Consider the following 24,912-nt stretch of genomic DNA (forward strand, 5'->3'; position numbering starts at 1 on the left):
GCGATTCCGGATGATCACCATTTGGTTTGTCAGTTCCTGTCACATGTGCACATACCCTAGCGGCTCGGGGCCCATTCACACACACGCCGCGGCCGGTGTACATGGAGCCGTTCCCAGTCTGCCCTTGATTCGTACAGGTAGTCCCGCTCCCCGCCCACTTCCGGCCTCGTATCTCAGCCGCAGGCAGGCCTCGCCCCGGGAACGGAACCGGCCACTCCCTGGGAGAAACCGCAGTGTGAGAACTGATAGTCAGGGGGAGAGCGTCCCCTCCCCCCGCTGCCTTCTGACTCGCTGCAGGCAGGGCATTCTGCGACCTGAGGTTCTACACGTCAGTAATGCTTTTCTATGGATCGGAGTGCATACACATATGTGGCCGCTCAGAAGCGCTGCCGCCTGAGGACGGATCCGGCTGCCGGACACTGCACTGGTGGAGCCGATCCTACTTTCACACTTGCGTTTTTCTTTTCCGGCATAGAGGCTCTTTACCGGAAAAGAACTGATCAGGCATATCCCCATGCATTCTGAATGGAGAGTAATCCGTTCAGGATACATCAGGATTTCTTCAGTTTAGTTCTTTTGACTGATCAGGCAAAAGATAAAACCGCAGCATGCTACGGTTTTATCTCCGGCGAAAAAAACTGAAGACTTGCCAGAATGCTGGATCCGGCATTTTCCTCCATAGGAATGAATTATACCGGAATGCTGGATCCGTCCTTCTGGCCTGCGCATGCGCAGACCAGTAAAAGTGTGGAAAAAAATACACAAAAGATCCGTCTGTCCGCATGACAAGTGGAGAGACGGATCTGGATCAGTGTCACAAATGCTTTCAGTCACATCAAAATCGGCGGATCCGGCAGGCAGTTCCGACGACGGAACTGCCCGCCGGATCACACTGCCACAAGTGTGAAAGTACCCTCAGGCTACTTTCACACTGCCGTTTCTGGGTCCGCCTGTGAGATCCGTTCAGGGCTCTGACAAGCGGCCCCAAACGAATCAGTTTAGCCCCAATGCATTCTGAATAGATAAGGATCCGGTCAGAATGCATCGGTTTGGCTCCATTCCGCTCTGGAGGCGGACACCAAAACGTTTCTTGCAGCGTTTTGGTGTCCACCTGGCGATGCGGAGCCAAACTGATCCGTCCTGACTTACAATGTAAGTCAGGACGGATCCGTTTGACTTAGACTTAGATTTTTTTTTTGGACAGAATAATACAGACAGATCCGTTCTGAACGGATACCATAGTTTGCATTTATAGGTGCGGATCCGTCTGTGCAGATACCAGACGGATCCGCACCTAACGCAGGTGTGAAAGTAGCCCGATACCGCAGCATGCTACAGTTTTATCTCCGGCCCAAAAAACGGAACACTTGCCTGAATGCCGGATCCGACATTTTTTTCCATAGGAATGTATTAGTGCTGGATCCGGCATTCAAAATACCGGCGCAGACCGGAAAAAGTGTGAAGAAAATAAGTGCTGGATCCGTTTTTACGGATGACACCGGAAAGACGGATTTGGCATTTCAATGCATTTGTAAGACGATCAGGATCCTGATCAGTCTTACAAATGCCATCAGTTGGCATACATTTTGACGGATCCGGCAGGCAGTTCCGACGACGGAACAGCCTGCCGGAAACCTCTGCCACAAGTGTGACTTAAAAAAAATTGACTTAAAAAAAAATATATAGGAATTTGTCTCCTTTATACTTTCTCTCCTTTTATCATCTTCTTAATTATTGAAAATAGATAAATAAATAAATAGATAATAGATGAAAATGGGTGATACAGCTTTTCTGGCCTAGAGCACCTGGTCCCTATTTTGCATAGGAAGAGCAATTCCTATTATACTTTTTTCCAAATCTTCTTAATTATATTTGTTAATTTAGTTTATTTTGTGAAAATGGGTTCTGCAGGCTCCTGATATTGCTGACTTGTCTAGGCTGGGTTCACATATGCGTCCTTAAAGGGGTTATCCAACCCCTATAATGCCCCCTCATACAGGTTGCACTTACCCCGGCACCCGCGTTGCTCCTGATGTCCGCACGGCCGCTGCTGCATCCTCCCCCGTCGCATAAATCAAAACATCCATGGGGGTTAGCTAATAGCAGGCCACGACAGGGACGAGCCTCCCTAGCATCGCGGGTGATGCTACGGAGGCTCGTCCCTATCGCAGCCTGAGGGGCCCGGGCATTAGAGGGAGCATTGGATAACCCCTTTAATTCCATCAGTCTGTTCCATCGGGGGAACAGACTGCCGAAATTCACTGTATCCGGCGTAATGCTACATGCAGCCGGATCCTATTACAGTGTGTGGGGAACCGGCGGCGTGTGGGAGTATCCAGCTGTGTTGGACACCGTAAACTCCGGCAGGCTGTTCTGCACAGATTCAGCCTTAGAGGGTCTGCCACCTCGCACCCCACCGATCAGACTCTGGAACAGGAAGCACAGCTCCATTCCACATGTAGTGGCCGTACCCGGGTACTGCACCTTGGATCCCAATGAAGTGAATAGGCACTGGGCTGCAGTAACCCGGCACGACCACTACAAGGTGGAACGGAGCTGTGCTTCCTGTTCTACTGAAAGTCCTAGTTCCAGCTCCGAGTCTGGTCAGTGGGGGTGCGGGGGGAGCTATTCTGGGGATACAGCAGAAATATCAGTTGCCCACAAAACCCCTTTAATATAAAAGGAGTATACAACGCACTGTATAACGTGTCTGGATTCAGGTATTAACTCCTTACACTCCCCCAAACAATCCTGAAAGGAAAAGAAGGCAAATAAAAGTATACTTTGCGGTATTCATTTTCTTTTACAATGGCCAGCCTATGGCACAGTTATACCCGACATCTGTCACAAGTATGTAGGTTCTGTAAATGACAGCATGCCCAGTCGAATTTTTGCAGTCTCCGGCCATGTTCCCAGAGACATTATTTTCTATAGTAATACACCACAAATCCAGTGGAAAACCACGTATTCTGCACGGAAACTAGCAGTATAGACTTTGTTGTAAGTTAAAGGGGTGTTTCCAGGGGGATAACATTTTTTAAATAGGGGGTAGAATGAGTTAAAAAAAACAAAAACAAGAAGGAAGCATTAGGCCCCTTTCACACGAGCGAGTTTTCCGTGCGGGTGCAATGCGTGACGTGAACACATATCACCCGCACTGAATCCTGACCCACTCATTTCAGTGGGTCTCTGTACATGAGCGTTGTTTTTTCACGCATCAGTTCTGCGTTGAGTGAGAATCGCAGCATGTTCTATATTTTGCGTTTTTCACGCAGCCCTGCCCCCATAGAAGTGCATGGGGCTGCGTGATGCAATGCGTTTTTCACTGATGGTTGCTAGGAGATGTTGTTTGTAAACCTTCAGTTTTTTATCACGCGCGTGAAAAACGCATTGCACTATCTCGGAAAAAAACTGAACGCAATTGCAGACAAAACGGACTAAACCTGCTTGCAAAATGGTGCGAGTTTCCCTGAACGCATCCAGACCTAATCCGTCACGCTCATGTGAAAGGGGCCTTACCGTCACCGATCCCGAGCCACTACGGAGATCACCCACCTGCCATTTTCTGTGTATCGAGCGGGGACCTGGTAAGAGTAGTAACGGCATCAGCGGGGGAATCGCTGAGGTGAGTAATGCTTCATTTTTTTAAACCATTCTGCTCCTTGTTTCCAAAAAACACATCCGACTGGAACCTCTTTTTAGGCCAGGTCCACAATGTGCATTATGCATCCATATTTCAGACGAGTGTCCCAGCCCGACTGCGACTTTAGAGACACAAACTAAAAGCATCAGAGTGATCTTTGGTGCTGCGAGTTCTGGCGGGTCACATGGTAAATACGGACACACTGTCAGTATTAACTGCTTCCCGACCGCCTAACGCAGGGATGTGTCCTGGCGGCGGTCGATTCATTCCTCCTAGACGCATATACGCGTCATATCGCGAGGCGCGCGCGTTCACAGGAACTGCAGGTAAGCGAGTGGTTCTACAGCCTGCCAGCGGCGATCGTTCGCTGGCAGGCTGTAGATGCGATTTTTTTTAACCCCTAACAGGTATATTAGATGATGTTTTGATAACAGCGTCTAATATACCTGCTACCTGGTCCTCTGGTGGTCCCTTTTGCTTGGTTCGATCACCAGAGGACACAGGCAGCTCAGTAATAAGTAGCACCAAGCACCACACTACACCCCGCCCCCCGTCACTTATTAACCCCTGATCACCCCATATAGACTCCCTGATCATCACCCTGTCATTGATCACCCCCCTGTAAGGCTCCATTCAGACGTCCGTATGTGTTTTACGGATCCATGGATCGGATCTGCAAAACACATACGGACGTCTGAATGGAGCCTTACAAGGGGGTGATCAATGACAGGGGGGTGATCAGGGAGTCTATGTGGGGTGATCACCCCCCCCCCCCCCCCCCCCGTCATTGATCACCCCCCTGTAAGGCTCCATTCAGACGTCCATATGTGTTTTGTGGATCCGCAAAACACGGACACCGCGGATCAGCAAAACACATACGGATGTCTGGATGGAGCCTTACAGGGAGGTGATCAATGACGGGGGGGTGATCACCCCACATAGACTCCCTGATCACCCCCATGTCATTGATCACCCCCCTGTAAGGCTCCATTCAGACATTTTTTTGGCACAAGTTAGCGGAAATTGATTTTATTTTTGTTTTTTCTTACAAAGTCTCATATTCCACTAACTTGTGACAAAAAATAAAATCTCACATGAACTCACCATACCCCTCACGGAATCCAAATGCGTAAAATGTTTTTAGACATTTATATTCCAGACTTCTCATGCTTTAGGGCCCCTAAAATGCCAGGGCAGTATAAATACCCCACATGTGACCCCATTTTGGAAAGAAGACACCCCAAGTTATTCGCTGAGGGGCATATTGAGTCCATGAAAGATTGAAATTTTTGTCCAAAGTTAGCGGAAAGGGAGACTTTGTGAGAAAAAAATAAAATAAAAAATTTCTGCTAACTTGTGCCAAAAAAACTCGCCATGCCCCTCATTGAATACCTTGGGGTGTCTTCTTTCCAAAATGGGGTCACATGTGGGGTATTTATACTGCCCTGGCATTTTAGGGGCCCTAAAGCGTGAGAAGTCTGGAATCCAAAATGCCCTCCTAAAAGGAATTTGGGCCCCTTTGCGCATCTAGGCTGCAAAAAAGTGTTACACATGTGGTATCGCCGTACTCAAGAGAAGTTGGGCAATGTGTTTTGGGGTGTCATTTTACATATACCCATGCTGGGTGAGATAAATATCTTGGTCAAATGCCAACTTTGTATTAAAAAATGGGAAAAGTTGTCTTTTGCCGAGATATTTCTCTCACCCAGCATGGGTATATGTAAAAAGACACCCCAAAACACATTCCCCTACTTCTTCTGAGTACGGCGATACCACATGTGTGACACTTTTTTGCAACCTAGGTGGGCAAAGGGGCCCACATTCCAAAGAGCACCTTTCGGATTTCACAGGGCATTTTTTACACATTTTGATTTCAAACTACTTCTCACGCATTAGGGCCCCTAAAATGCCAGGGCAGTATAACTACCCCACAAGTGACCCTATTTTGGAAAGAAGACACCCCAAGGTATTCCGTGAGGGGCATGGCGAGTTCCTCTAATTTTTTATTTTTTGTCACAAGTTAGCGGAAAATAATTATTTTTTTATTTCTATTTTTTTCTTACAAAGTCTCATATTCCACTAACTTGTGACAAAAAATAAAAACTTCCATGAACTCACTATGCCCATCACGAAATACCTTGGGGTGTCTTCTTTCCAAAATGGGGTCACTTGTGGGGTAGTTATACTGCCCTGGCATTTTAGGGGCCCTAATGTGTGAGATTTAGTTTGAAATCCAAATGTGTAAAAAATGATATGTGAAATCCTAAAGGTGCTCTTTGGAATGTAGGCCCATTTGCCCACCTAGGCTGCAAAAAAGTGTCACACATGTGGTATCGCCGTACTCAGAAGAAGTAGGACAATGTGTTTTGGGGTGTCTTTTTACATATACCCATGCTGGGTGAGAGAAATATCTCGGCAAAAGACAACTTTTCCCATTTTTTTATACAAAGTTGGCATTTGACCGAGATATTTATCTCACCCAGCATGGGTATATGTATATGTATATAAAATGACACCCCAAAACACATTGCCCAACTTCTCCTGAGTACGGCGATACCACATGTGTGACACTTTTTTGCAGCCTAGGTGGGCAAAGGGGCCCACATTCCAAAGAGCACCTTTAGGATTTCGCCGGGCATTTTTTACACATTTGATTTCAAACTACTTCCCACACATTAGGGCCCCTAAAATGCCAGGGCAGTATAACTACCCCACAAGTGACCCCATTTTGGAAAGAAGACACCCCCAGGTATTTCGTGATGGGCATAGTGAGTTCATGGAAGTTTTTATTTTTTGTCACAAGCTAGTGGAATATGAGACTTTGTAAGGAAAAAAGAATAAAAAATCATCATTTTCCGCTAACTTGTGACAAAAAATAAAAAGATCTATGAACTCACTATGCCCATCAGCGAATACCTTAGGGTGTCTACTTTCCGAAATGGGGTTATTTGTGGGGTTTTTCTACTGTCTGGGCATTGTAGAACCTCAGGTAACATGACAGGTGCTCAGAAAGTCAGAGCTGCTTCAAAAAGCGGAAATTCACATTTTTGTACCATAGTTTGTAAACGCTATAACTTTTACCCAAACCATTTTTTTTTACCCAAACATTTTTTTTTTATCAAAGACATGTAGAACAATAAATTTAGAGAAAAATTTATATATAGATGTCGTTTTTTTAGAAAAATTTTACAACTGAAAGTGAAAAATTAAATTTTTGGGCAAAAATTTCGTTAAATTTCGATTAATAACAAAAAAAGTAAAAATGTCAGCAGCAATGAAATACCACCAAATGAAAGCTCTATTAGTGAGAAGAAAAGGAGGTAAAATTCATTCGGGTGGTAAGTTGCATGACCAAGCAATAAACGGTGAAAGTAGTGTAGGTCAGAAGTGTAAAAAGTGGTCTGGTCATTAAGGGTGTTTAAGCTAGGGAAGCTGAGGTGGTTAAAGGGGTTCTGCAGTTTGTTTAAACTGATGATCTATCCTCTGGATAGATCATCTGCATCTGATCAGCGGGGGTCCGACACCCGGGACCCCCGCCGATCAGCTGTTTGAGAAGGCAGCAGCGCCGTGGCCTTCTCACTGTTTACCGCAGGCCCAGTGACGCCACGACTAGTATCACTGGCCTGGGTGCGGCTAAGCTCTGTTCACTTGAATGGAGCTTAGCCCCGCCCAGGCCAGTTGATACTAGTCGTGACGTCACTGGGCTGCGGTAAACAGTGAGAAGGCCGCGGCGCTCCTATAGCGCCGCTGCCTTCTCAAACTGCTGATCGGCAAGGGTCCCGGGTGTCGGACCCCCGCCGATCAGATGCTGCTGATCTATCCAGAGGATAGATCATCAGTTTAAACAAACAGCAGAACCCCTTTAAGCCTCATTCACACGTCCGTGTCAGTGCTCAAATCCGTAAGAAGGTGGTCAGTGATGCATCCGTGAAGCTGTTTGTGAAGGATCTGTGTTGGGTCTGTTTTTTGCTGTCCGTGTTTTACTGACACTGAACAGCTGATCCGTGAAACACGGATGGCATCCGTGGTTTTCACGGACCCATAGACTATAATGGGCGTGAGGGATCCGGGAACACAAACTCAGATAGGACACGTATCCATGCTGAAAACACGGACCGTACTAAAACACTGATGTGTGAATACACACATTCAAATGAATGGGGACGTGTGCTGTCCGTGGAGAACACGTACGTGAAACACTGACGTGTGAATGAGGCTTTACACTGGTGTGCACCTGGCCTTAAAGGGGTATTCCGGTTGTTAAAAGTTATCCCATATCCAAAGCATAGAAGTCAATAATTAGATTGTTGGGGTCCTACTGCTGGAACCCTCACCGATCGGAGCCCTCCAAAATGAGCAGAGCGGCAGGTTGGCCATGTGCACTGCCGATCCATCCCTAGTTCTGGATATAGCCAAGCGCTCGTCTATTTTTGCAGAACTCCCATAGGGATGAGAGACGCGGCGGTTCGCATGTCCGCAGTGTCGCTTTGTTCATTTCAGGGGGCTCCAAAAGGTATGGGGTACCTGTTCTCATGCTCAATGGTAGGACCTCCACTGATCTAATAGTTTTGCCCCTATCCTGTGGATAGAGGATAACTTCTCACCGGAATCCCCCTTTAAACTACATAACGACTGAGCAGATTCTGTAAGTTTCAGCTATTTCTCAATAGGACGAATGACAACATCCTCCATAAATGCCTCACAGGCAGACGTGTTGAAGCAGGTACAAAACGCCTATCTGAAATGCCAGTGCAGTACAGCCCCAATATGAAGCCGATGAAGCACAGTTTTCTTATGCTTTATACATTTTTCTCCATTTGGAAACTAAGAGCAGATAGAAGATAGAAACATGAAAAAATGTCTTCTTTCACTTCTTGGGTGTGACCAATAAAAAAAGAAAGGAATTCAGCAGCATATCAGAGAAACCGATCATAAAACAAATGGCCATGTCATATATATGGTATACAATACTATACTAGAGACAAAACTATAACAAAGAAACGCACAAAACTGGACCTTGAAAATAAGTGAGGATGAAGTAACTGTCCCCACAGGTAACCGACATGGATCCAAAACAGCCAATAGATGGATAAAAAGCTAAAATATTTAACTTACCAAACAACCTAGAAATCCTGCGGTTTAATCCTTCAAAACGGACTTTCTCATCAAACATTTTCTTGTGTATTGGAGACTTTACTCTCACGTACAACACACTCACTTCATGGGATCTCAGCGCTGGGAAGGTGTGGACGGACTGACATCATGGTATCACCTGCACTCCCTCAAGACAGGAAACCAAACGTCAAGGAGCTACTTCCCTCCCCCTGAAATCACACAGTGAGGTGTTTCCAGGTAAATCAGACTTCAGACATGTAAATCGTCTTCCCTTTTACCCTTCTGCATGTAAAAGGATTAGACTTTCTCAACACCATTTGTTATTCGTAGACTTCTCCAGCTATAGATAAACTGAGGCAATGTTTAGCCATATGGGAAAATCACTGACGGATCAGTAGGCTGATCTGCCTCTGAGAAATACCACAAACTAGTAGCCCTTCTGGAAGATAGCCATATGGGAAAATCACTGACGGATCAGTAGGCTGATCTGCCTCTGAGAAATACCACAAACTAGTAGCCCTTCTGGAAGATAGCCATATGGGAAAATCACTGACTGATCAGTAGGCTGATCTGCCTCTGAGAAATACCAAAAACTAGTAGCCCTTCTGGAAGATAGCCATATGGGAAAATCACTGACGGATCAGTAGGCTGATCTGCCTCTGAGAAATACCACAAACTAGTAGCCCTTCTGGAAGATAGCCATATGGGAAAATCACTGACTGATCGGTAGGCTGATCTGCCTCTGAGAAATACCACAAACTAGTAGCCCTTCTGGAAGATAGCCATATGGGAAAATCACTGATGGATCAGTAGGCTGATCTGCCTCTGAGAAATACCACAAACTAGTAGCCCTTCTGGAAGATAGCCATATGGGAAAATCACTGACTGATCGGTAGGCTGATCTGCCTCTGAGAAATACCACAAACTAGTAGCCCTTCTGGAAGATAGCCATATGGGAAAATCACTGATGGATCAGTAGGCTGATCTGCCTCTGAGAAATACCACAAACTAGTAGCCCTTCTGGAAGATAGCCATATGGGAAAATCACTGACGGATCGGTAGGCTGATCTGCCTCTGAGAAATGCACACAAGTACCAAGCCATGCTAGATATTCCAAATATCAAGTCCATGGATGGGGAGAGCATTTGTTGCCTCAAACTGAACATCAGCATGGACTAATCCCATCTAAGGTCTCTTCTCGAAGAGATACGTTTTGCGGTCCACAAAATACGGGCCATGTGCATCCAGCAAATTTTTGTAGAAATGTGTATTCTTGGACAAGAATAGGACATGTTCTAAAATTGGTGTACGGCCACACAGATACAGACAGCAGACGGATGAAATCTCTGCGCTGGCCGCATTTTTGAGGCCCCATAGCAATGAATGGGTCCATGTGTGATCCGCAAAAAAAATACAGTCGTTTGCATGAGGCCTAAAGCCTCATTCACACATCAGTGTTCCATGTACTGTACATGTTCTCCACGAACAGCACACATACCCATTCATTTTAGGGCTCATGCGGTTCCCAATGCATGGGCGCTGGCGGATGCAGACCCATTTGTGATCCTTCCGCACCGAAACAAAATAGAGCGTTAGGATTTATTGTGGTTAGGAGGCATGGACCAAAATGCCACAGAAGCGGTCCATGCTGCTTCCGTGGCCTTCCTCTCCAATCAAGTAAATGCGTCCACATCCATGATACAGTGCGCACACGGCTGGTGCCCGTGTATTGCAGAAAGCAATATGGGCACAGCCGGCACACGTATGCATGAGCCCTTAATGTGTGTATTCACACATCCGTGTTTTAACACGGATGCCTGCTCTATTTTGTCCGTGTTCACAGATCCATCATGCCCATTATAGTCTATGGGTCTGTGAAAACTACAGATGCCATCCCTGTTTGACGGATCATTAGGAAGATATGCAATGAAAATTATTTTCCAGCTGCACAGAGTCCGTGAAACACAGCTTCACACACGGATCCATCACGGACATCTTCATAGAGGCATCACTGACCACCTATTTACCTATTTGAGCACGAACGTGTGAATGAGGCTTAAAGCTTTCCTAGCCAACAACTGTAAAGGGTAGGTTCACACAGAGTTTGTTTGGAGACAGTTTTCAGGCAGATTTCCCTGCAGGTCATACGGCCAAAGCCAGAAGTGGAGACAGAAGGAAGGAGAAGTATGCACACGAAGGGTGGATGCACACGACGCGGATTACGCACGGAAAAGCCGCAGCATAATACAGTACCAGCAAAGTGACTGACATTAGACACATCTCATGTACACTTTGCTTTTTTTTTTTTCTTAGGTGCGGAAATTGAACAGTTTTGTGGATTTTAAAATGCACAGCATGTCAATTGTTTGCGATTCTGCACCTTCTGTAGAGTGGTTTCCCCCATAGACTTCAATGGGGTTGTTAATATTAACAGAAAAAAATAAAATAAAATCGTCCGAAAAATGTATGTGTGGTTTCGACGCAGATTACATGCAGATTTTCTGCACATAAATGCTATTAATTCCATCCTCTATATCAGGGATCATTAAAACTTATTGGACATACTGGGGGCGTTAATACAGGTCACTACAAAGAGGCATAATAATACAGGGGCCCTACAGGGTGTTATAATTGCACAAGTGCATTTTAACTACAGGGTCACTACAAGGGGCCATTATAAATACAGGGGCTACTACAGGGCACATAAATACTGGGGCCACTATAAGGGGATTATAACTACTGGGGACACAATAGGGGGCTGTAAAGGGATGCCTTATAGAGTTTTTTTTTATTGCAGTAGGCACTATAGGGGGTGTGGCAATGTGAATAGTGATGGGTGCAGTAAATCCCGGGGAAGCATGAAAAAGGGGTGTTGTTTGCACCAGGAGTGTGTCACCAAGGGGCCCGGCCTTGGTGAAGTAAAGGCCCTAGATATAGGTGGACACCAAGATAGTTAGCTTAGCTGGCTCCAGCTAGTCCAGGGCAGGCTTTTACTGGGAACAGGCAATGTGTTGGGTGGGTGCCTGTTCCCCATGCTCCAGTCCGGGATTTTGGAATATGCCCATGTCCAGGGATGGTATTTAATCCTGTTGCTGGACTTGGGTGTGGCTCCCAGTCTGGGGGAAGGAGACAGAGTTTTTGTGAAACTCAATCCTGCTAGGGGCTCTGTGAGTGTGGTCTCAGCTGGACAAGGCTGAGAGATAGTCTGGACTGACCGTGCTACAGCACCCATCCACAATGACGGGGAACGGCAATCCCACCAAACCCCATTGTTTAAATCCTTAGATGTTGCGATCAACGCTGATCGCAGCATCTATGTAGTTAGGCAGAGAGATGCTGTGAAAATTGCAGGGCTACGATCGGTTACCATGGAAGTCTGGACACTGCTGAAGCCTTCCAGGCGTGGTTTATGCATCTGTGCGTGTATGGAACAGCCCTCTGCAGCACTGTATCATGTAGCCCGCACCCACCCGCACTGACAGGAAGAGGTGATCGCGCCGCCCCTGTCATTTAACCACTGAGGTGCCGCGATTAATGCTGACCGCAGCAACTGTGACTGAAGGTAGAGGGATGCGGCTCCCTCTTCCTTCCAATCGGAGCCCCAGCAGTGAAATCGCGGGGCTCCGATTGTTTGCCATGGCAGCCTAGACACTGCTGAAGCACGCCTAGACACTGCTGAAGCACTCCAGGCCTGCCATGTCTTTCTCCATACTGAGCTATGTACGAGGCATAGCCCAGAATGGACAGTGTGAAAATCCTATTCACCCTAATAGATCTCTATTAGGGCCAATAGGAGAGGGGATCAAAAGATCCCATGTACGAGGCCCCTAAGGGTGCTAATAGTTATAAAAATAAACTGGAAAAAAAGTTAAACTTTTTTTTTTTTTAACCACCAATATATTAAAAGCTTAAAATCACCCCCCCTTTCCCAATCTTGCATATAAAATATATAAATAAATAAAATAACAGATTGGGTATCTCCGCATTCGAAAATGTCAGAACTATTAAAATTAAAAAGTCTTAAATACTACAAAAAATGGTACCAATAAAACCTACAGCTTGTTACACAAAAAACAAGCCCTTATACAGCTCTGTAAACAGAAATATAAAACAGTTATGGTTGTCAGAATAGGGCAATGCAAAGAATATTTAGATTTTTCCAAAGGTTTTTATTTTTTTTAAAGTAATAAAACAAAAAAAAAAACTATAAAAAAAAGTTTGGTATCTCCGCATTCGTATTGAGCCACAGAATAAGGACGTCTGGTCATTTTTAGTACATTGTGAACGCTGTGATGTCAAACCCCCAAAAAAATTGGCGGAATTCATTTATTTTTATTTTTTTCATTTTGCCACACAAAGATTTTTTTTCCCCTTTTCTAATACAAGACATGGTAAATTAAATCTTGTCCCTCAAAAATAAGCCCTCATATAGCTATGTGAACGGAAAAATAAAAAAGTTATGGCTATTGGAACATGCGGAGGAAAAATCCAAAATCAAAATAGGCCCAGTCGTTAAGGGGTTAAGGAACATGAACTTTAACTCGTTCTTAACCACTTCCCATCTGGGCCCTTTGCCCCCTTCCTGACCAGGCCAAATTTTGCAAAACTGACATATCTCACTTTATGTGGTAATAACTTTGGAACGCCTTTATTTATCCAAGTCATTCAGAGATTGTTTTCTCGTGACACATTGTACTTCATGATAATCATAAATTTGAGTCAAAATATTTCACCTTTATTTATGAAAAAATCCCAAATTTACCCAAAAATTTGAAAAATTCGCAATTTTCTAAATTTCAATTTCTCTGCTTTTAAAACAGAAAGTGATACCTCATAAAATATTTATTATTTAACATTCCCCATATGTCTACTTTATGTTGGCATCATTTTGGAAATGTCATTTTATTTTTTTAGGACGTTAGAAGGCTTAGAAGTTTAGAAGCAATTCTTCAAATTTATAAGAAAATTGCCAAAACCCACTTTATAAGGACCAGTTCAGGTCTGAAGTCACTTTGTGGGGCCTACATAGTGGATACCCCCATAAATGACCCCATTGTAGAAACTACACCCCTCAAGGTATTCAAAACCGATTTTACAAACTTTGTTAACCCTTTAGGCGTTCCACAAGAATTAAAGGAAAATGGAGATCAAATTTTTAAATTTCACTTTTTTGGCAGATTTTCCATTTTAATCAATTTTTTTCTTTAACACATCGATGGTTAACAGCCAAACAAAACTCAATATCTATTACCCAGATTCTGCGGTTTACAGAAACACCCCACATGTGGTAATAAACTGCTGTATGGGCACACGGCAGGGCGCAGAAGAAAAGGAACTCCACATGGTTTTTAGATGCCATGTCCCATTTGAAGCCCCCTGATGCACCCTTACAGTAGAAACTCCCAAGAAGTGACCCCATTTTGGAAACTAGGGGATAAGGTGCCAGTTTTATTAGTACTATTTTTGGGTACATATGATTTTTTGATCATTCATTATAACACTTTATAGGGCAAGGTGACCAAAAAATTGGTTGTTTTAGCACAGTTTCTATTTATTTATTTTTACAGCGTTCACCTGAGGGGTTCAGTCAAGTGACATTTTTATAGAGCAGATCGTTACGGAAGTGGCGATACCTAATATGTATACTTTTTCTCATTTATTAAAGTTTTACACAATAATAGCATTTTTGAAACAAAAAAATTATGTTTTAATGTGTCCATGTTCTGAGAGCTATAGTTTTTTTATTTTTTGAGAGATTTTCTTATGTAGGGGCTCATTTTTTGCGGGATGAGGTGACGGTTTTATTGGTACTATTTTGTGGGACATACGCGTTTTTGATCACTTGGTGTTGCACCTTTTGTGATGCAAGGTGACAAAAATTGCTTGTTTTGACACAGTTTTTTTTTTTTTTTTTTACGGTGTTCACCCGAGGGGTTAGGTCATGTGATATTTTTATAGAGCTGGTTTTTACGGACGCGGCAATACCTAATATGTATACTTTTTTATTTTTTCTATTTTTAATATTTTTTTTTACTTGGGGACTTTTTTTTTTTTACATGTGAAACTTTTTTTTATTTTTTTATTTTCAACCTTTTATTTTTATTTTTATAATTTTACACTTTTTGTCCCCCATAAGGTCATACACGACCTCTGGGGGACATTTACTTCACTTTTTTTTTTTTTCACAGTTGATTTCTCCTGTAACTGGGGCTGACATAGTAGCCCCAGTTACAGGACAAATACACCCCTAGAGAGGCTGTACAGCAGCAATCCAGCGCTGTACAGCCTCACAGCAGGGCTGATCGAGGTCTCTGAGAGACCTCACACAGCCCCTGCACTCTCCGGTCCCAGCGGTCACATGACTGCTGGGCCGGAACAGGAAGCGCACAGCGCTTCCTTCTCTGCAGACACAGCGCTCGGTGAGCGCTGTGTCTGCAGCGATCTAGAAGGCAGGGACACCTGGGCACTGTCCCTGCCTTGTCTTAGGGTTGCCCTGCTGTCACTGACAGCGGGCAACCCGATCAGCAGCTGCACGATTAGCGTGCAGCTGCACTTTCTGAACGGACGTTCTGGAACGTCCGTTCAGAAATAGACGTCCACCCATAGGACGTTTATATCCTATGGGCGGACGTGAAGCGGTTAAAACCATATACTCAGATAAAGCTCGCAGTCCAAATGGCCTCTCTCTGCCTAAGGCCTCTTTCCCGCGAACGTGTGCTTCCCGTTGCCTTATTGCGGATCCGCAATACACAGGTGCCGTTCCGCGGGCATTCCACATCACGAATGTGGACCCATTCACTTCAATGGTTTCGCAAATCCGGAGATGCGGAACGGAAGCACGGAACGGAACCATACAGAAGCACTACGGAGTGCTTCCGTGGGGTTTCATCCCATACTTCCATTCCGCAAAAAGATAGAACATGTCCTATCTTTTTGCGGAACAGCCGGATTGCGAACCCATTCAAGTGAATGGGTCCGCGATCCGCTGCGGCTGCCCCACAGACTGTGCTCGTGCATTGCGGCCCGCAGTACGACCACGGGGCGCACACGAGCGTCATGTTTTTGGCCCGGATAAGATGCGGGTGCGTCGCGGGAAGATGTGCGATTTTTCCGTGCGAGTGCAAAACATTGTAATGCGTTTTGCATGCGTGTGAGAAAAATCGGCATGTTTGGTACCAAACCCAAACTTCTTCACAGAAGTTCGAGTTTGGGTTAGGTGTTGTGTAGACTGTATTATTTTCCCTTATAACATGGTTATAAGGGAAAATAATAGCATTCTTAATACAGAATGCATAGTACAATAGGGCTGGAGGGGTTAAAAAAAATAATAATAATTTTTAACTCACCTTAATCCACTTGTTCGCACAGCCCGACTTCTCTTCTGTCTTCTTCTTTGAGGAATAGGACCTTTGATGACATCACTGCGCTCATCACATGGTCCATCACATGATCTTTTTTTTACCATGGTGATGGATCATGTGACGGACCATGTGATGAGCGCAGTGACGCCAAAGGTCCTTTTCCTGTGCACAGCAAAGATGAAGACAGAAGAGAAGCCGGGCTGCGCAAACAAGTGGATTAAGGTGAGTTAAAGGGAGTCTGTCACCAAAATATGACATTGTACACCACTTACATGGCTCTCTAGCACACCTATCCATGATTCAAATGGTACCTTTGTAATTTTCTTCTGAGTTTCACCAGCATGAAAAACGTACTTTAATCCATATGCAAATGAGGGCTCGCAAGTGCCCAGGGGCGGCGTTCTGTGTGTAGGTGCCCAGGCTGCTCTGCCTTCTTTTTACGTTACTCCTCCCCAGCCTCTTCCTTGGCCCGCCCTGCAAGTCCCTTACGTCCTCCACAGGACCGGCCGATATACCGTTCGTGCGCAGTGCACTGCCGGCACGGGCATGAAACCAGTGACTAGAGGGCAGACCAGAAGCAAACAGGAGGACTGGACACCTACACACAGAACGCCGCCCCTGGGCACTTGCGAGCCCTCATTTGCATATGGATTAAAGTGCGTTTTTCCTGCTGGTGAAACTCAGAACTAATATACATTCTCCATAGGTGTGAGTGCTTTTATTTAGGCAAAAAAAAACAAACGATTTTATATATATATGTAAATGAGGCAAGTAAGGAGCCCAAGGGGCTGTTACTAACGTTTCTGGAGGAGGGGAGATTCGGAGGATGCGGGGCGGTGCTGCGCTCCTTCACAGTGGGCGTGGCTGGGCTCCAGAAACATTAGTAACAGACCCTTGGGCTCCTTACTTGCCTCATTTACATATATATATAAAATCGTTTTTTTGCCTAAATAAAAGCACTCACAGCTATGGGGAATGTATATTGCCGATGTGCTAGCAGCGATCTAGCAGCACATGTCTACAGCTCTATAGGCAAAATTCAGCAATTCAGTAACTAAGGCTACTTTCACACTGCCGTTTCTGGGTCCGCCTGTGAGATCCGTTTCAAGGCTCTCACAAGCGCCCCCAAACGGATCAGTTTAGCCCCAATGCATTCTGAATGGATAAGGATCCGTTCAGAATGCATCAGTTTGGCTCCGTTCTGCCTCCATTCCGCTCTGGAGGCGAACACCAAAACACTGCTTGCAGCGTTTTGGTGTCCGCCTGGCGATGCAGAGCCAAACATAATATTGGTGCAATTGTAAACGGATCCGTCCCCCATTGACTTTCAATGTAAAGTCAGGACGGATCCGTTTGACTTACACTTAGACTTAGACTTTTTTTTGACTGAGTTATGCAGACGGATCCGCACTGAACGGATACCAGCGTTTGCATTTATAGGTGCGGATCCGTCTGTGCAGATACCAGACGGATCCGCACCTAACGCAGGTATAAAAATAGTAGCCTAACTGACCTCACAGAGGGCGTTCCAATGTTGCCACGGCAACCCACAGCGCCACTGAAGATATCCAGGGATCCACAGAAGTCCCATGACTATAGATAGTGATCAACCACCTACACAGGGGGAGCCCCCACACTATAGAGTATAGATTATGGGATAGTGACCCCAGTCTGTCCAGGCAATAGATCCACATGTTACAGCAATGTCAGATGCACAAGTACGATCAGGGCAAATAATATGTATTCTAATTTGCCAAGGCATAATCCATGTCCTAATGTCACTGTATACACTCCTCATCGCTTAATTCTGTCCCCCCAACAACACATGCGGGCACCAACATCTTATCCTCCGCCATTATCACAAGACAGAATTACCATATACTCTCCCTCAGACAATCCTGGATGGGGAAAAGGCCACTGTATGTAAAAACAATGAAGGTACCCCGGATATTATGGAGGGTACACATGGCAATACTTGCAATAGATGGGGTAGGTTATCTCCGAAGGGGAGGGGACAAGAATAAGATTCTGAGGAAAAAAGAACTCAAATGGATAGACAATTTGAAGTCACTCCAACCTTATGGATTAAACATTGAGTTCAATGTTTCCACAATAGATTAAGTTTGGGTTGTGTGATTTCTTTGTGGGTGTACAATTTTGTCATTGTTTTTACATACAGTGGCCTTTTCCCCATACAGGATTGTCTGAGGGAGAGTATATGGTAATTCTCTCTTGTGACAATGGCGGAGCAGGAGATGTTGGGGCCCGCATGAGTTGTTGGGGGGACAGAATTAAGCGATGAGGAGTGTATACAGTGACATTAGGACATAGATTATGCCTTTGCAAATTAGAATACATATGGTTTGCCCTGATCGTACTTGTGTGTCCGACATTGCTGTAACATGTGGATCTATTGCCTGGACAGACTGGGGTTACTATCCCATAATCTATACTCTATAGTGTGGGGGCTCCCCCTGTGTAGGTGGTTGATCACTATCTATAGTCATGGGACTTCTGTGGATCCCTGGATATCTTCGGTGGCGCTGTGGTTTGCCGTGGCAACATTGGAACGCACTCTGTTAGTTGCGCGTCGACGCCAGGATGATGTAATTGGGAGCGCTTGTCGCGACCGGATGACGTCGGCAGTGGAGGACGGAGCAACATGACGCTTAGGGGCGGACCCACGGACGCATGACGGGGATCATAGATGATGACGTGAGTGATTAGACAGCTGTGTATACATGCGCACTGAGCAGGAAGGAACGCCAAACATGGCAATTGATGTTTTTCTCTACATTTGGTGCACAGCAGTTACAGACGTCGTGCGATGATGGGGTTGACCTTTAGGACGATTGGTGGACCCTCAGGTGAGACATATAGGTGAATTAGGCTAAAGAGTGGCTATGTAAATACGCATTCTCATTGGTCAGTCTGTACCATTGCCTGCAATTGGATAATCTGGATGGGGTGGCGCACTTGTTTTTACTATAAATTTATGTATGTAACACAATGTGAATAGGCTTGACAAAAGGCTGTGTATTAGCCGAAACGTTGCCATGTGTATTGTTGCTTTGAAGTCCAAATAAAAGTCGATGATGTGAGATCCTGCTGATACCGTCTGCATTTATCTATATACTCCGGCCTTTGGATCCAAGGCCATCGGTGAGGCTGTTGCATTTATTTGGATACATCAACAAGGACCGAGTGGTGCTGCTTCTACACTTTGTTTATTGCTATTGGGATTCGCGAAGCGTGCACAAGAGATGAAGATATAGTGGTGTGAGTACATCATGGAGTGTCCCCCAGGTCCGGGTAAGATGACTGAGACTTTGTCAAAGCAAAGGTATTTGTACACCGATGAGGACATTAGATGACTTATAGATGTGGATGGTTGTGATGTGACCTTTTTAAGTTCCCCCTCCATTGACATTTTGAAACGTAAAGTGGAACAAGATACTAAAAGGTTAAGCACAATGGAATTGCACCTTATCACTTTAAGAGAGTATTACAAGAATCTGAGAATACCGAGGGGCTTGAGGTCCCATTTGCGCCCGAATTTGTTCCCGAACAATGGGGACTTCTGCAAAAGCCTTTGAGGCGGTGAATAACAAATACTCTTTTGAACTGATGCTGTTGAATATAGATTTCCTCCAGAAAGATGTGGAAAGCCTCAAGAAAGTGCTCAGTGATCTGGATACCCAAATCCAAGGCCTATTGAGTGTGGAAGATTACACAATGTATAAGGATAAAATGTCTCAGCATGTGACACGCCATTGAGTGGAGGTCAAACGTGTGAAAAGAGATAAGTGGCATAGAGACCTTGACAACTATCAATCCGGCAAAGTGTATAATTGGCAGTCTACTCAAACTCAGAGGAATAACCGACGTAAGAGAGGGAAACGCTTTGAACAAGGCAAATTTGGCTTCACTACAGGGGACTCTGACTCAACTGATGAGTCAGGCACATTGAATTTTTTAGGAGCCAACAGAGGAGGAGGGGAGGTGGATACCGAAGGGGCGGTAGGAAACACCACCGACCCCACAAAAAAATCTACCACCGATACAATCGGGCCCTCCGAAACATCAATAGGGCTGTGCCACGAGACGGGGTCGGAAACAGTAGACCTCATTGTCAATATTTCCTCCATACAGCTAAGTGAAGCACAGATCCAAGTCCTAAGCAGTGAATTAACTTTCTGCCCAAATACCCCTCGGGACTGGTTTTAATTAGACCTGGACCTGCAAAGGTTCTTTAGACGCCTAAGGTTGAAAGCATTTTTCTCTGGGAAAGAGAATATTAACAAGAAGGAGATTGCTGGTGACTCTGGGACTGTATTATCATGTCACAAATTGGGTCTAAAAAATAAGATTCAATTTGCTCCACCACAGAGCAATCATGTTGTGGAGGCATATATTGATATTATAAAAAAACGTATTGATGTATTGCATACTGAAGGAGCTAGAGTATCAAGCCATAATCTATCGGTGATTGAAAGACAGGCCATACAGGATCTAGAAAGTAATAGAAAGTTGACTGTGAAACCGGCAGATAAGGGTGGTGCCGTGGTCGTGATTGACACGGACAAGTATTTGGGACATATTGCCAGTATAACAGAACAATAACGAACACAGGTGCACTCTGCAGTAATACTAAATCCTCAAACTGATTTTAAAATTGAGAGATTAGTCAACATGTCCCACGGTGTAGAACATGTCTTAAGCCCGGACACCGCGACAAGGTTTCTCAAGTAGCCCGGGACCCTACACTCTCCAACCTGAGCCATATGGGCAATACCAGGAGCCAGTGGGCAAATTACAGGAGCATTGGGCCGACTCACAAACAACTCACCAGTTACCTCCAGCATGTGGCCATGCCTGCAATGGGAGGAGGGAGGAGTCTGTGAGTCCCACTCAAGACTTGCTGATATGTCCCAGGCCTCACAGGTGCACCTTAATGTGACCTGTAGATGGAAAACAGGCACATTTAAATAGGAGTTTATACACCTCCAGAAAACTATATATACAAACTAAGAAGACAGGTTGGCATTAGCAGGAGGTGCTTCAAACCCACATGCAGTTGTGCATATATATAGGGGAGCAGATCCTGCATTTGTGGCCCGTTGCTAATGGCAATCCCCAGCAAAATGCATACAATGGAGGATGCCCGCAGCGAACCACAAGTACCACAATAGACATCCTACACAAGGTAACAAGTGCGGATGTAATAATTAATATAACAATATAACAGAACAATAACGAACACAGGTGCACTCTGCAGTAATACTAAATCCTCAAACTGATTTTAAAATTGAGAGATTAGTCAACATGTCCCACGGTGTAGAACATGTCTTAAGCCCGGACACCGCGACAAGGTTTCTCAAGTAGCCCGGGCTACTTGAGAAACCTTGTCGCGGTGTCCGGGCTTAAGACATGTTCTACACCGTGGGACATGTTGACTAATCTCTCAATTTTAAAATCAGTTTGAGGATTTAGTATTACTGCAGAGTGCACCTGTGTTCGTTATTGTTCTGTTATATTGTTATATTAATTATTACATCCGCACTTGTTACCTTGTGTAGGATGTCTATTGTGGTACTTGTGGTTCGCTGCGGGCATCCTCCATTGTATGCATTTTGCTGGGGATTGCCATTAGCAACGGGCCACAAATGCAGGATCTGCTCCCCTATATATATGCACAACTGCATGTGGGTTTGAAGCACCTCCTGCTAATGCCAACCTGTCTTCTTAGTTTGGACATATTGCCAGACAGTTGGATGACGATGAAGTGTATGAGGTCCTCATGAAGGATCCCAAATGGGATCTAGCAGGTATCTTGGGAGTGATGTTGGAAAAGGCTGTGGATGAGGGTATCATCAATAATGATTTGAGTAATTACTTACAAGTCAGCCATCCCATCACTCCCGTTATATACGTGCTGCCGAAGATTCAAAAAAGGCTAGTGGATCCCCCTGGCTGACCTATTGTGTCGGGCAGGGGTTCCATTTTTAACACTGTCTCCATCTTTCTGGATAAGATCTTGCGTGTCCATGCGACCTCGGCCCCATCCTACATTAGGGACACGGGTCACTTTCTGACAAAATTTTGTGAAATCAGATTACCTAAGGAGTTTTTGCTAGTCAGCTTTTATGTTGTATCATTATATACAGTACAGACCAAAAGTTTGGACACACCTTCTCATTCAAAGAGTTTTCTTTATTTTCATGACTATGAAAATTGTAGATTCACACTGAAGGCATCAAAACTGTGAATTAAAACATGTGGAATTATATACATAACAAACAAGTGTGAAACAACTGAAAATATGTCATATTCTAGGTTCTTCAAAGTAGCCACCTTTTGCTTTGATTACTGCTTTGCACACTCTTGGCATTCTCTTGATGAGCTTCAAGAGGTAGTTCCCTGAAATGTTTTTTTACTTCACAGGTGTGCCCTGTCAGGTTTAATAAGTGGGATTTCTTGCCTTATAAATGGGGTTGGGACCATCAGTGGCGTTGAGGAGAAGTCAGGTGGATACACAGCTGATAGTCCTACTGAATAGACTGTTAGAATTTGTATTATGGCAAGAAAAAAGCAGCTAAGTAAAGAAAAACGAGTGGCCATCATTATTTTAAGAAATGAAGGTCAGTCAGTCAGCCGAAAAATTGGGAAAACTTTGAAAGTAAGGGCTATTTGACCATGAAGGAGAGTGATGGGGTGCTGCGCCAGATGACCTGGCCTCCACAGTCACCGGACCTGAACCCAATCGAGATGGTTTGGGGTGAGCTGGACCGCAGAGTGAAGGCAAAAGGGCCAACAAGTGCTAAGCATCTCTGGGAACTCCTTCAAGACTGTTGGAAGACCATTTCAGGGGACTACCTCTTGAAGCTCATCAAGAGAATGCCAAGAGTGTGCAAAGCAGTAATCAAAGCAAAAGGTGGCTACTTTGAAGAACCTAGAATAGGACATATTTTAAGTTGTTTCACACTTGTTTGTTATGTATATAATTCCACATGTGTTAATTCATAGTTTTGATGGCTTCATAGTCATGAAAATAAAGAATAAACTCTTTGAATGAGAAGGTGTGTCCAAACTTTTGGTCTGTACTGTACATCTATTGACCATACATATGGGCTTAATGTCGTTGATGTAGCCCTGGCCAGCACGGGTCTCTCTCCTGGGGCGTGCCGGTTGATCCTCGACCTCCTGGAGGTGGTCCTGAGGAGGAATTATTTCCTCGTGGTGACACCTTCTACCAGCAGAAGCGTGGGGTGGCCATGGGGTCCAATGTGGCCCCGACCTACGCTAACATCTTCATGGCGGAGGTCGAGGATCGACTGGTATATCTCTCCAACTTTTATGAGAGAGTCCTGTGCTGGTGGCACTATATCAATGACATTTTTATGATTTGGGGGGGCAACACCCTGGAACTAGAGGAGTTTCACCGACATTTGAACTCTGGTAACCGGGGACTTCAATTCACTGCGACTGTTTCAGACAGTGAGCTGCAGTTTTTGGACGTCAGGGTGTATCTGCAGGATGGGGTACTTAAACCGATCTCTTTCAGAAAGCCACTGATAAAAACACACTGTTGATATATGACAGTAATCGTGTCACGGAACCATGAACCAGACGTACAACAAGAGATAAGTGAAAATAAGAAGGCTTTATTGAAAATAAAGCTGTAAAGCAAAAGTCCAAACGAATGGTGAAACCGAAGCAGAGTCTTTGAGAGGCCAGAGAACAGGAACCAGAAGGGTAGTCAGACGAAGCCAGGATCAGGAACCAGCAGGGTAGTCAGACGAAGCCAGGATCAGGAACCAGCAGGGTAGTCAGACGAAACCAAGATCAGGAACCAGAAGCAGCAGCAGTCTTAGAAGCATGTGAACACAGGAGGACCAAGCAAGGAACTGAAGCCACAGACCTCCTATATATATGAGCTAGGCATCCAGCTCCTCCCAGTGGGAAGGAGGAGCCGCAGGGTGGAAGGCTACAAGAAACGCAGAAACCAAGATGGCTGCCAGCACATGTCAAACGAAGGAGAACAGCAAGAAGGTAAGACCATGACAGTACCTCCCCCTCAAGGGCCCCTCCTCCGCGGAGCAAAAAACGGTTTCTGAGGGAAGCGTGCGTGGAAGGCTCGGAGCAAGGCAGGAGCATGGACATCTGCGGAGGGAACCCAGGAACGCTCCTCTGGACCATAACCACGCCAATGGACCAAAAACTGCACCCGACCGCGGACCAGGCGTGAGTCCAGGATATTGCTCACCTCATACTCCTCATGATTGCCCACTCGGACCGGACGAGGCCGAGGAACCGAGGAAGTGAAACGATTACACACCAGTGGCTTCAACAGGGAGACATGAAACACGTTAGAGATCCGCATGCCAGGAGGAAGCGCAAGGGCATAGGCTACCGGGTTTACCCTGCGAAGCACTCGGAAGGGACCAACAAAGCGAGGCGCCAGCTTGGGAGTGGGCACTCGAAGGTTGAGGTTGCGGGTGGACAACCATACACGGTCTCCGACCTGGTAGGAAGGAGCAGGCGCTCGTCTGCGATCAGCCTGGAGTCTCTGGCGCTGCGCAGAGGCCTCAAGGGACTTCTGGATCTGTACCCAAGAAGCACGTAGGACGGAAAGGTGATCCTCCACCGCCGGAATATCCTGGGGAGAGAATACTTCCGGTAACACGGCAGGTTGGAACCCATAATTGGCCATGAAGGGAGACGTCCCAGAGGAAGAGTTCACCGCCGTGTTCCTGGCAAACTCAGCCCAAGGCAGAAGGTCAACCCAATTGT

The 24,912-nt window shown here is 45.3% G+C and overlaps 1 protein-coding gene across 5 annotated transcripts in view; it reads right to left on the reverse strand.

The window, feature by feature from the left end:
• PLEKHG3 (pleckstrin homology and RhoGEF domain containing G3) overlaps window positions 1-24,912 on the reverse strand; it is a 156,829-nt gene that overhangs the window by 70,731 nt on the left and 61,186 nt on the right. For 2 of the 5 annotated variants that reach the window (XR_005774707.1, XM_040410898.1), the window contains exon 1: window positions 8,759-8,959. The exons of 1 other annotated variant lie outside the window; for it this stretch is intronic. Coding sequence is in view for 2 of the 4 variants with exons in the window: in XM_040410898.1 (XP_040266832.1) it covers window positions 8,759-8,816 (58 nt within the window). In the remaining 2 variants the exon portion in view is untranslated. Of the gene's footprint in view, window positions 1-55; window positions 149-8,758; window positions 8,961-24,912 lie in introns of those variants that run through there. 2 more of the 5 variants (XM_040410899.1, XM_040410900.1) reach the window with 2 other exon arrangements.

The sequence above is a fragment of the Bufo bufo genome, chromosome 11, assembly GCF_905171765.1.
Source record: "Bufo bufo chromosome 11, aBufBuf1.1, whole genome shotgun sequence".
NCBI lineage: Eukaryota > Metazoa > Chordata > Amphibia > Anura > Bufonidae > Bufo > Bufo bufo.